This window comes from Camelus bactrianus, chromosome 7 (genome assembly GCF_048773025.1).
Source record: "Camelus bactrianus isolate YW-2024 breed Bactrian camel chromosome 7, ASM4877302v1, whole genome shotgun sequence".
NCBI classification, from domain to species: Eukaryota; Metazoa; Chordata; class Mammalia; order Artiodactyla; family Camelidae; genus Camelus; species Camelus bactrianus.
In genome coordinates, this window is record NC_133545.1 from 49,872,446 (window position 1) to 49,885,803 (window position 13,358).

The 13,358-nt window shown below is 34.7% G+C and overlaps 1 protein-coding gene across 7 annotated transcripts in view; it reads right to left on the reverse strand.

Annotated features, from left to right (window-relative positions):
* HDAC9 (histone deacetylase 9) overlaps positions 1-13,358 on the reverse strand; it is an 819,260-nt gene that overhangs the window by 555,822 nt on the left and 250,080 nt on the right. For 4 of the 7 annotated variants that reach the window (XM_074367373.1, XM_074367383.1, XM_074367380.1 and 1 more), the window contains one exon: positions 12,968-13,024. The exons of the other annotated variants lie outside the window; for them this stretch is intronic. In XM_074367373.1, coding sequence (XP_074223474.1) covers positions 12,968-13,024 — 57 coding nt within the window. The remainder of the gene's footprint in view (positions 1-12,967; positions 13,025-13,358) is intronic. 7 annotated transcript variants of the gene reach the window in all.

Here is a 13,358-nt window from a genome sequence, read left to right on the forward strand (position 1 = left end):
CTCGAAGCCACATGTGGAAGATTTCAAAACTACTATCATGATGGCTTCATAGGAGAGGAAAGATGTTGTGCTGATTTAATCTCCTATGACCCAAGGACTGTATGGAAATGAGAAATAAAATGTTATTGCAATAATTCATTGGCATTTTGTGGTCTCTCTGCTACCACACCTAGACTAGCTTAACAGAGAAATTAATTGACAACTTGAAACTGAATGGGATCTTAAAAAGGCTCAAAACTTTAATATTGACTTAGTGGTCAGAATCAGGTAGCAAGAAAACAGATATAACAACTGGAAAACTGGTGATTCATGCCACTGAAAAAATATTTAGTAAGACTGAAGCATATAATTACTCAAAAGACAATCCAAGTGCCTAATAAAATTGCAGTTCTAGGGGAAGAAGCTGCAAAAGGCCATGACATCAGTGTGTACTATTTGTTCCTTGCTGCTTAGTGTAAAGTATGACAAGAAAGGGGCAAAACTTAACTAGTTTGGAGACTGAAATGAAAGAGGGTAAGAGTTCAGAAATTTAGGATTTTATAGGACTTAAAAATCATACTGCTTCTGATCCTTGAATAGCAAAAATAAATATAGATGTGAAAAGTTTTAAATAAAATATATCGATGAAAAATTCCCAATTAAACAAATACACTTAACTCAGACAAAAATAAGACTGTAGCTAATGCCATCCCTGCCACTTCCCCCAGCCTTGGTTTTAGGTGGATTCATGATGGCCACCACTGAATTGAGAAGAAGCACAGAAGATGGAAAGAAAAAAAGAAGAGTTAATAACTGTGTTTAGAGACACGTTGTGTGGCCACCAACGAACTGACTGGAAGCAACATATCAGAAGCTTATTAAATTTCTGAGAACTCTTCAAGCAACTAGGGGCCTCTGGTAAAACAAGTATCTATCTGAATTTCCATAAGGCACTCTGAAGCTAGGCATCAAAAACTTTTCTTCCTCCATTCCTCTTCAATCTCAGAAGCTGTACCAAAAAATACTGGGACCCCAAACTTGTGCTAATGGGAAGTGGGCCGGGAAAGCTATGTAGCCCCGGCAATGGGCACGTTCCCCTCTGCCCACTTCAGATGTGTTCATGGAAGGTCATGATCAGGGAAGACTTTCCAGCAGATTGTGGCAGGGGCCATTGAGAACATAAGTAAAATATTTTGAGGACAATTTGGGGAGCAGTATCATTTGATTGTCTTAACCACACAGACAAAAACGCCAGGGTGTTTTTGGTCAGAGTTTTCATACTGTTTTCATGAAACAATCCCACATGGTTAAGTTGGCTAAGCGAAATAGATTCTTCCCTCCTGGATCAGATGAATCCCCACGTCTCCTATTTATAATTTAAAATATCATTACTAAAATTTAAAACTAAAATTTTAGGAACATTGTAAAGTACAGGAAATCACTGAGTTACTGCAATCTAATGTGACTGGAAAGGTTTTTCTCTTGTTTCCTTGAATTTAATTTAAAACATACAAAAAAATGTTAAGGTTTCTTTCAAATAATGAGCTGATATAATTTGTTGTTTTATTCACATACAGACAATCCCTAACAAAGTATATAACGTCATACTATTGGAACTAATATCAAAAATGCCAAGACAGGAGATGCTTTGTTCAATAATTTATCCCTATACCAACTACCATTATTGTTTCATCATTTACTTTTGCCACTGATAGGAACGATTTTTTAAAATTCACACTGCCTTAATTATTTCTAAAATTCTAAAGAGAAGCCATGTTCCTACACCACTGGCTTGGCTAGAAGTACTATTTCAGTTGGAATTTCTCTCTGTTCAGCCTACCTCCTTCCTCATTTTCTATGAGTAGTCAAAATAGCAGAGTATCACTTTTGGAGTGACATGGCATTTCAGGAAAAGCCCACACGACAACTGTTTAAAATATTCTTTGCAAGCTTCTGACTGAAAAATACAACATAGGCAATTTGGAGAAAGATTTAATTGTACTCAGATTCTATAATAGCAGGAGCAAATAAGATGTGGGAATTTTAAAAAATGAACAGGATAATTAATCCAGCATTTAACTGAACACCTTTAATGCACAAGATTTCTCACTGGGCACCACCTGGCAATACAAACATGAATAGAACAAGAACAGTTAAGAACAGAAAAGATGAGACAGGGCAGGTTTCCCCCTTGACCCATTCCATGCTGAAACATAGAAAAGGTTAAAGTTATAAAAAGGGAGCTTTTTGACACAAAGGTAGAGACGGGCACTCTTCTGAATAGGAGATACTCTTCCTCTTTAGTCTCTTTCTACCCTCGGAAGCCGAAGGCCACCACTCCTTATCTATCAGCAGAAAGAGACAGATCAAAGACTAACAATCTCCATAAAAGGCCAGACACAAGAAGGGTACGAAGACATAAAAAGACTGACAACTGCTGTGTTGGGGGAAGGGAAGAAAATGGAGAGAGAGATAGACGGAGAGGACCCAGGAGGGCTGTCTCTGCCAAAAGTAGGGAGTGGATTTGGCCACATGGTATGTCTCAGGAGACTATGACTAAATTCCATGAGCAGAACTCAGTAAAAGAGCTGAAAAGGCTAAAGAAGGAAGTCTAGAATCTTCTTCACCCTGGGGACTGAATAGGAATGGGAACAGATTGCTTGAAGCTGAAGAGACTGAACACTCTCCTTTCCAGCTATGACTTCATTAGAATCAGGCACTGCTGTTTTCCTAATTAGGCTCCACACAAGGGACTGGGGAACCACCTCAAACTCTACAATGTTCAATGGGAAATTCTTGTAGGTTTTTAATTCTCCTCTTTTGGTAGGTGGGGCCAAGTGCAGGGCAGGTTCAAGGTAAGAATGATCTGGGTCTCCAGTTATGGTTTGGTTTGGTCCCAAGGTCCTTCTGACCTCAAAATGTGTAAATAACAGGCACAGGGCTAAAGACTTGTCCTGGAGAGATCATTTCAAAACAAAAGTTAAAATTAGATTTCCAATGAAAAAGTAAGACACCTTTTAAAGATGTAAAACTGGAGTAAATGGAAGATAGAAATCAAATGAGGGGAGGAATGAAGAATTAACCTAGGAAATAAAAAAGAGAAAGACATAGGAGAACTGCAGATACTCAATACAGGTGCCCAGGATGCATATTGTGGGGTTGTCACAGGCTGAGCTGGGCCAGAAAGAGAACTTATAAAGAATCGACACGTGGCATATGATATCAGAGGTACAAGTAAGCAATGATCGGGAATTCAGAATTGAAGATAAGAGGAAGCTTCATCAATAAGTTCAACTGGGCCAGTAAGGCAGGTAGGATCTCACCTGAGAGAGATGAAGGAAGAAGATACACCAGGAAATCAAAATCATGATGACCAAAGGAAGCAGAAAATGAGTTCATCTCACAGCTGAATATTGAATAGTACAATTTTGCTGGAACAAAGGGTATATTAAATAATAAAAGTGCCTTGAAAGGTAGCCTTATGCTACACTGACTGTGAATTTTTTTTTTTTTTTTGACAAGCAATGGGGAAGCCACTAAAAATTTAGAGGGAAGAAAAAGAGCTTAGAGAAAGGAACTGTGGTAAGCGATGCTTTCCTCCAGCTCTTCGAGAATGCCAATAGTGGCTGCAATGTTATAACTGGTACTTAAAAATAAAAGGATCAGAAACTTCAGTGCATTGGGTTTGTTTGTGCAGGTTGGGAGACTGTGAAACACAGTGGTCACAATTATGCTGTTTAGAAATATTTTCTAAAGCCAATTTAGAAGAAAACTGCCATCAGCAAATAGTTCTAGAAAAAAAAATCCTAAATATAACTATGGTCCTTATTTTAATCAATTTGAAATTTATAATATCTAGTTAGATGTTTTCAAATAATGTTTCCCCGTGAACAAAAGAAGCAGAGAAAAGGCCCCAAACTTAGGCCAGAGAATAATAAATGGTGATATACACAAAATACATTTCCAAAATATATGCACATTTATTGTAATAGATTTTAGTAGACTGGCATACCCTAGACTAAAACTGTAAACTGGTTAAAGTCACTAGCACACTATCACATAAACATATTCATTTTTATGGTGCTATTATTCCAAAAAAAGTGAAGGGATTTGAGACATGTGCAAGCTGAGAGAAGAAAGGCTTTGTGAACATACAAGTATCTGGTATAATTAACTAAATATAACACTTCCGCATCTGAGAGTGCTTATTTCTTACCTGGAGCTGTAATGCATGTATTTGTTTCCATCACTTTGCCGCTTTTTTGCAGAAAGGTGCCTAAAATACATAGGATTAAAAGCTCCAGAATGTCTCTAATAAGGAAATTATTTTTTTCTTTTTCAATATTAACACTCTTGCAACCATAAGAAGTCAAATACAAGATTTGTAAGTTGGTGGGCCAGAATACAAAGAATTGAAGGATCATCTTCAAACATGGGCTCATATTTGCAAATGGTAAATAAGAACAGAAAGAACTCACTTTTTACCCAGCTGTGATATTTTGTATCCAAAAGCTTAACATCATCTATAGGAGACAAGCATCTACTTTACACCCCACTGAAGGACCGAATGAAGGTATGTGTAGGGAATCAGGGATAGGCACAGAAAGTAGGATAAAAATAAGCCCCTTTCTGCGATCAGACCTGAATTTAAACTTAACCTTTTTTTCCTCCTTTCTATCTAATTCTGACACCAGGCAGAAGAGAGATCCATAACTAACGCAGGGTAATGGCTTATGGGATCACATAACATTCGCTTCAGATCACAACTCTGCCTCTTCCTATCTGAGTTATCATGGGACATTTATTTAATCTCACTGAACCTCAGATCCCTAATGTTTTAAAGTGGAATAGTATTACACACTTCAAGAGGTTGTTAAAGGAATTCAGAAATGATGTATGTAAATAATATTGAATATTAGATTTTTAAAATATTAGTTTCCTAAATCTCCCTTCACAAATTTGATACATACTCCTTTTTAGAATGACATATTTATTGTAGAAATGTTTTAAATAAAATTATCCATCATTTCTCTACCTTAAATGAATGAATGGCTGAAAATATTTTTGTATGTTTCAGTACTTCAGTACATATGTGTTTGAATATATATATTTTTTCAAACAATATTTTACAAAATGTGGTAAAGCATTCTCAGTATGTTTTGTAAATAGTATTTTTTAGACTTAGAGAAGTGAAAAATTTTGGAGTAATTTCATCTATCCATCCTTTCTTTTATTGATTTCTTCCTTTGCTTTCATGCTAAAAAGACCTATTTTACTTTGATGTTAGATAAGTATCTATTTTATCGTCAAGCTCTTTCCTGCTTTCTTTTTTTACATTCAACCCTTTGATCCATCTGGAATTCATTTTTATAATATGAAGTAAAGACCTAACTATTCTTCCCAAAGACTTAGCCAGGTTTTCCAGAATCATTTCTGAAATAACCTTTCCCTTCTTTACTAATTTAAAAGCCACTTTTATCACACGCCTGAACAGAGTGCCAATGTGTTTTAAACCACATAACAACTTTAATAGTCTAACCATATTCTGAGAGTATTCTGCCTGGAGTACTCTGAGACCATGTCCAGAAGCAGCAGGGACGGGTACCCAGGTATATTACAAATGAATGATTGCCATGGTGAGGAAGATGGAAGAAGATGGTAACTGGGTCACAAATGTGCCATCCTGCATAGTTAATTAGTTTCTGCCTTCTTCAGCTCAATTCCTTTGCAGCTTTATGATATATTTTAATATCGTGTAGCCCAGGTGCCCTTTTATATTCCTTCCTAATCAAGTTATTTGTGGCTGGTCTTTAACATTTATTATTCCAGATGAATGTTATATTCTCTTTATAAGTGTCCCAAAGAATTTTTTTAGGATTATAGTAGTGGTAAATTTATAAAAAATATGAAGATTACCTTTACAACAATGAGCCCTTCTAGTCAGAAACATAAGTTGCTCCATGTATTTAGTCATGTATTCTCTCAATTAAAAAATAAGTGTGTATATGTGCATTTTCATACACAATGTACATATACACATTCATATCTAGAGTTTTTCATTGTATGTCCAGTACTTTTTTGTTAAGTTTGTTCCTATAAATTTTATATTATTTGCTGCTATTGTGAATGGAGATATTTTTCCATTACATTTTCTATATGATTACTTAAAACTATTTCTTTAATACATATGTTACATCTTCCTAACTTACTACTCCCTTGCATTATTTCTAATAATTTTTTATGCTGACATATTTTGACATAAGTAGTTTTAAGTATCTATACTCGAAGCTGGTTCTTTGAAAAGATAAACAACATTGATAAACATTTAGCCAGACTCATCAAGAGAAAAAGGGAGAGGGCCCAAATCAGAAAATGACAACTGAAAAAGGAGAAGTTACAACCAACATCACAGAAATACAAAGGATCATAAGAGACTACTCAAGTAACTACAGGCAATAAAATGGACAACCTGGAAGAAGTGGACAAATTTTAAGGTACAATCTCCTAAGACTGAACCAGGAAGAAACAGAAAATATGAACAGACCAATTACTAGTACTGAAATTGAAATCAGTAATTAAAAACATCCAACAAACAAAAGTCTAGGACCAGATGGCTTTCACTACCAAGCATTTAGAGAAGAGTTAACACATATCCTTCTCAAACTATTCCAAAAAATTGCAGAGGAAGGAACTTTTCCAAACTCATTCTAATGAGGCCACCATCACTTTGATACCAAACAGACAAAGATATCACAAAAAAAGAAAATTACAGGACAGTATCATCGATGATCATGGATCCAAAAATTGTCAACAAAATACCAGCAAACCAAATCCAACAATGCATTAAAAGGATCATCCACTGTGACCAAATGGGATTTATCCCAGGGAAGCAAGGATTTTTTGATATCTGCAAATCAATCGGTGTGATATACCACATTAACAAACTGAAAAATAAAACACATACGTTTCCTTTATTGTCATCCTCCACTTACCCACTCTAAACTATCCACTCCATGGGAGGGGCCCTTGCCTGTCCTGTGCTCTCCAGTGCCTAGAACAGTGCTTGCCACATAGTAGAAGTTCAACAAATATTTGGTGAATGACTCTATTGCTTGAAATAAAATAATCTTCCAAAATAACAGAAATGTCATCTTCATGTTTCTAAGAGTTACATCTCAAAATTTTCATTCCTGACTTAGTACAGTGACTAGAACCTCATGAATAGCATGGTAGAGGTAGATATTTTTCTTGTTCTTTACTGAGAATGTCAGTGGTAGTTCTCTATTACATATGACTGATGCTTAAATACTGGCTTGGGAATAATCTGTTACTGTTAAGAAAGCATCTTTCCATAGCTAACTGATTTGTTTCTTGTTCTTTTTTTTAAATATAGGATTAATATGGATTCCATTTTGGAGATTGCCTGAAAGGAGATTATGAAGTAGGTTTTCTCCTTTGATCTACCAAGGTGATTTACTATTTTAGTAAAAATAAATTGGAAGTGAGGGTGCGGTTTCCAGACCACCGTGAGATGTGACTATTGATTTTACCCAGAAAAATACCACTCACACACAAGTTTGTATGTAACCTCAGTGATCTACAAGTTTGCATAAAGCTTGTATAAAAACAAATGTAATGCTTTTTAATGAAAAGGCATTAAATATTTTCATGAACTATCCAAGAGTCCATATACCAGAAGCAAAAAAATATGAAACAAGCAACTAAAAAAAATGTAAAATATTAAAATATTTTCTAATATTAAATATACTACCAAATCCAGAAATAAGACCCATAATATGAGAATATATTTTTCCCAAAATGTACTCTTCAACGTATTTTTCTTCTCTATTTTATGTGTCTCTAATCAATATCTTATTTTGAAAATGATTTCCTTCATATTCTTTTGATGGTATTATTTATCTAAAGTTTAGCATTTAGTGTATAGTTTATCTTCAGTCTTTCTTACTTAATAAGCATAGGTCTGAAATGTGACTATTAATTCTAGTTTTATCCTATCTCAGCATTTTGACACATGATCTTGTCACTGCAGTTATTATCTTAATTGTCAATAATTACAGTTTTGATTTCCATTTTGATCCAAAAATTCTGAAAAGAGGCTTTCTTTTTATGTCTCCAGTATTTTTTATTTAATCCTTCATTTTAATTTCTACTTTGTTGCTTTGTGTTAAGATAATGTAAACTGTGCTCTTTCTAGTTTGAAATATTTATTCAACCACATCATATACCCTCCGAGCTTTTTCCTAAACCATTTGTCAAAGACCCAGAATAATTGTGTTTCCGACACAATTAATCCTCTTTTTCAAAGAGGATTTGAACTGTATGTTTTACTGCATAAATACTAAGAGACAGCTTTCTAGAATTCCAGAGTGCTGGAAGTAAGGATATTTGGGGGACCCTAGGACACTAAGTGTTACTTCCCTCCCAGATGAGGACGCAACTTTGCAAATAACACACTTGTTTAAAGAACCAAAATCCCTTATAAGAGAAGCTTCAAGATTGTTCGTATGTATTCTTCTGGAATGGTGATGGTAGCCTGTATGTAAACAGAGTCCAACATAGCTAGACTTCAGCCTTCCTTTGGACTCTGTGAGGACCATGTCTCTGCCAGGAGATTCAAGGGCGACAGTGTTAGGGGCAAAAGAAAAACTAGGCAGTAATTTGCCACACTCTTCCTCTCTGTTCTGCCAACTCTTTTCTGTTTAATCATGAACACTTAGAAATTTTATGGCAAACCTACATCGACTAACATTTTGGTCTCTTCCTTTCTAATCTGAATCACCTAACTGCAACAATGTAACTTAAGCAATGCAACTTAATTTGCTACTCTTCTCTTTGTATTTTTAGTATATAAAGTGTCATAATTGTGTTATCACTGTAGATATTTCTTGAAATTATGTTAGTCGATTTTTCTCATTTAATGCCTTTTCAACTTATATCCTATGAGCTGTTATATCAATTTCCCTACTTGCACTTAGCTGATATATTTTAACCTATTATTTGATTTTAAGCTTACTGTGTCATTTTGGAAACAGGCTATTTTTAAGCCTAACCTGAGACAGGCTCTTTGTCTTTTAAGTGGAAATTTGATTTATTTGTATTAATTGGCATAATTATATGTCTCATTTTACCTAGGGTTCAAAGGCTTTATTTTAGGAATTCAATTGGTTTTAGAGCAAGACTAAAATGAGTTATTTCATTCATTCTACTCTAGGTTTGGAAAACCATGAAAGTTATCACTCCTACTTTTTGGTGACTTTCTTGGATAAGAGTTAGTCACAGAGTACAAACTAAGGGTGTTCAGGTAGTTCAAGCCAATACTCTCCATTCTGCAGAGTCTATATAGAATGGAGATACCTTAGATCTGTGCAAAAACCAGAGGTGAGAGTCTGGAAACAGAGACACTGTAATTATCTACCAATAATGTGCTGTGAGATCCAAAGAAACAACTGTACAATGAACAATCAATAATCCTCCCAGTAAAATAGAAAAATAAATACTGACACAAAATTCAGGAACCTTGGGACAGATTCTGGAACTACAACAGAAAAGGGCTACTGAAGGTTAATCTCAAAACTTAAAAACTGATTGTGAAGTTAGATTTTTGTGTTGCATGTGTGAATTCAATAAAACATCATTGGTGGGGTACCCAATTCCCTACCTGATTCAGCCCGATTTCTGATATAGAACAGAAGGCCATTTAGAGCTAAAATGGGGCAATACATTCAAGGATCCACGAAAAACTAGCATTGATTTCCCTAAGACGTTCACTAAATAAACAGGGTTTTTTTTGTTGCAAGACAAAACAGTTATTTCTCTAGTATATATGAATTTGGGGCCTATTTGCTACACTGGCAAATTTAATTGTTTGCTGTACTGAAAGAAGTGCTGGGAACCAAACAGCAACTACTAACAGAATATAATACAGTTACAATTTCAATCTATACTTACCTAAGAATCAATATAAATCGATCAATGACATACTGAAAACAATACAGCTGTTTTTTCATTCCCTTAAGTGCATCTTCTACTATTCAGAGGACAAAATTTTTGAGTGGTGCTTTTCAAAAGTATTACTAAAAAGAGAAGTCATTTATGAGTTATGAAGTTATAAATTTCAATAACTGCACCTCAAGTAAAAACATGGCTCCCTGTGTGTAGTAAGAATAATGATTTTTTAGATATAAATCTTTCAAAAAACAAGCTTCGGTTTTATTTTGGCATTTGAATAAAACTAATGTGCCCATAGCTCAAATAACCAGTTACAGCTTTAGATAAAATTAAATTAAGAGAAGGGTTTCCATATTTAGTTCTACTAAAAACAATACAGATGTCATTTAATAAAAATAAGCTCTTTGCTATCTGCTTTATCACTCCAATTGCTCAGACATATTGAAGGGAAGGCATTTTGTTTTGTTTTGATATATGTTCTGCTTTTATAAAATTTATATGTTTACTCCAAAATAGAGACTATACATTGACATAAACATAGTTATATGCATATAAACATATGTGCTTAAATAAATATATATATGTTAGATATGGATATATATAAAATTCACTTTATTCTGGTAAACATCCACAGAAAAAATTAGTTTACTAAAATTTGACTAATGATGGTTAGGCTCCTGCCCTCCTTAATTATTCTTAATATGAATATAATCTACTTGTAGATATTTTAATCTGGCATTACTATAAAAACACTGTATTGTAATATGATCAGCAGTGAAATAAAATAAAATATATTTTCTAAACATATATAAAAATATATATACACACATATATAATAAATATATATCCATACACACACCAAGTGATTTATTCTCTCAGAAATTTAGCTGTGGCATTTATTTAAACTAAAAAGAACATTTATATTTGCCTTGACATTCGTATAGTTGAAACTCCTTTGACTTGTCACCTACTAGTTACCTTAATAATCTCTTTTTTATTTTCCTAAGTCTGCACTAAATCAACCAGTCATATTTGCTAGTCCCTGGGTGCTAACAGTATGGGCTCACTAGACAAGGAGTGGCACCTAATTTAGCTATTATGCCTTTCTGTTTTTCAAGTCTCTAGATTTACTAGTTTTGCTCCGCCTACTGAGGAATCTGAGACCTCCTTTAGGTTTTCCGGAATGAAAGTTTTCAATGTGCAGAACTGAACCACTTCCATGTTCCCTAGTCTATTTAAAGGACCAAGTTTCTACTTTAAATCTGGAGAACAAAAGGAGAAATAATAAAAAACAAAATCCTATCTTTATATGAATAACTGTAGATTTTAAAATGCTTAAATGTAATGACATCTTTAACAATGAATCATTATTGCATTATTATTATCCTTTGAGAATGAAGCATAAAAGATTGATCAGAATAGCTGCTCAATATATATCTGTAGCCTGCCTGATTTACTGAAAGAATAAAATATGCCTGAACTCTGGAGGCTGATAATTAAATTTCAAATCATACTAAACACCTTTGCCATATTCATTCTGACAAGAGGATTTAAGACTTGAAATTATTATCTTTACTATACTTAAGCTTCGACCAAACTAATTACCATGCACATGTGTTTACATTAAGTGCATTTTCCATTCTTAAAGAAAAAAAAGAAGAAATTTTCCTAAGTAAATAAGAAGTTAATATAATTAATAAATATCACTGACTAGTAAAACACCGACAGCATTTTGTAGGTAAAACTAACACTCGTTTTTAAAGGAAACCTCCAGAAATCCAAGATACCAATTTTTTAAAGAAGTAACACTATCGATGAATCAGAGTAACTGTAAATAGAAGTTCTAGGCTGGAGATGCACAAAGTGTTGGCCCATAATACGTTTCCAGGCTATTGATTGGATCTTAGCCTTGGCATCTCAGATAGCTCTTTCTAAATTCAAGCAAAGGGAAAGGAACATTACATTAGCATTACGGTTAATAGCCAGAAGCTACTGTCAATACAGTGCCAGAATTATTTCATGATTTCCAGGATCCCATAGCAATAGAAATATACAATAATTTGTTCAATAATTTAATGGTAAAGTGGGAATATGTGTCAATTTAGGGTGCCAGAGTTTGCAATATGGCAAAGATGATGAAGCAAAGCATTCTGCATGTGAAGCAAGAGGGAAAATCTGCATTCTATGAATCAAAATTATGGCATGAAAGCAAGTTTAATGTTATTTTTTATAATATTTATGTCACAGATACAAAATTATTATGAATGTATACATTTCACATCAGATTTAGAAGAGAAGCTATAATTCTACTTCTAGACTGAATTTACTCTGATAAAATTTATAACTAATCAGAGTAGCTCCTTCTTCACAGAGTAGCTCGAGTAGCTCTTCCTTCACTCCTTCATAGTGTCTTCTGGCCCAAGCAACATCAATGTCACACTCTAGTTGCTGCCTTTGAGGGTGACCTCTCATGTCTCTCACTCCCTCTAGATCACCTCCTCCTTAGGCTCATTTCCAGTCCTTTGTTGCTCTTCACACACAGCAGCTCTGACCCAGAACGAGTCACAAAGATCTCTTGGCCTCTTATTTAAAACGACCCTCTTAACCAAGCAATAATTCTCCATGTCAACAATCAAAACATTTTTATGATCTTGCTTATTCTGCATAAAAAATAATCTGTGTTACCTGGGAATGCATGACACATTACTTTTATAAAAATTTTTTTTCATAGACATAATGTTATTTCATCTTCAAAAAATGACATGAGGATGAGCATTAAGAGGACAGATACTAATGCCTTTTCTATATATTGAAGGAATGGATACAAAGTTGTGAAGTGACATGACTAGGATCATGTAGCTGGTTAGGGCCAAAGAGGATTCAGTCTTGGACTTCAGGTGACCCCATCAGGGCTCTAAGGGGTAGGGCTGCCACCAGCCCAGGCTAGTGTCAATACAGTTTCATACAGGATTTGAGGCTGACTGAAAGGAGGCCAGGTTAGATTTTAGCATCCACTCACCCCTTAGCCAGGAGCCAACGTGCAGGGTCCCATCAGCAACACTGTGTGGTGGCTCAACTAAGGGGAAAGGGAAAGGACCACTTCTTAAAGCCTGCTATATACCAAGTCCCTTATATAAATTATCTACTTAATTCTCACAACCTTACACAGTAGATAGACATTAACACACTTATTTTACAGAGGAGGACAATAAACCTCTATGCAGTTAAGCTAATCCTGTTCAAGGCCACACAGCTAATAAACCATCAAAAAATAAAACTCAAAACCAGGTAAGTCAGGCTATTTAACCTCAAAGCCTATCCCCTTTTCTTGGAACACTGCTGCCTCCTACTACATAACGCTAGACGGGTGAGATATATATATATCTCAGAGTGTAGTTTAGTGAATAAAC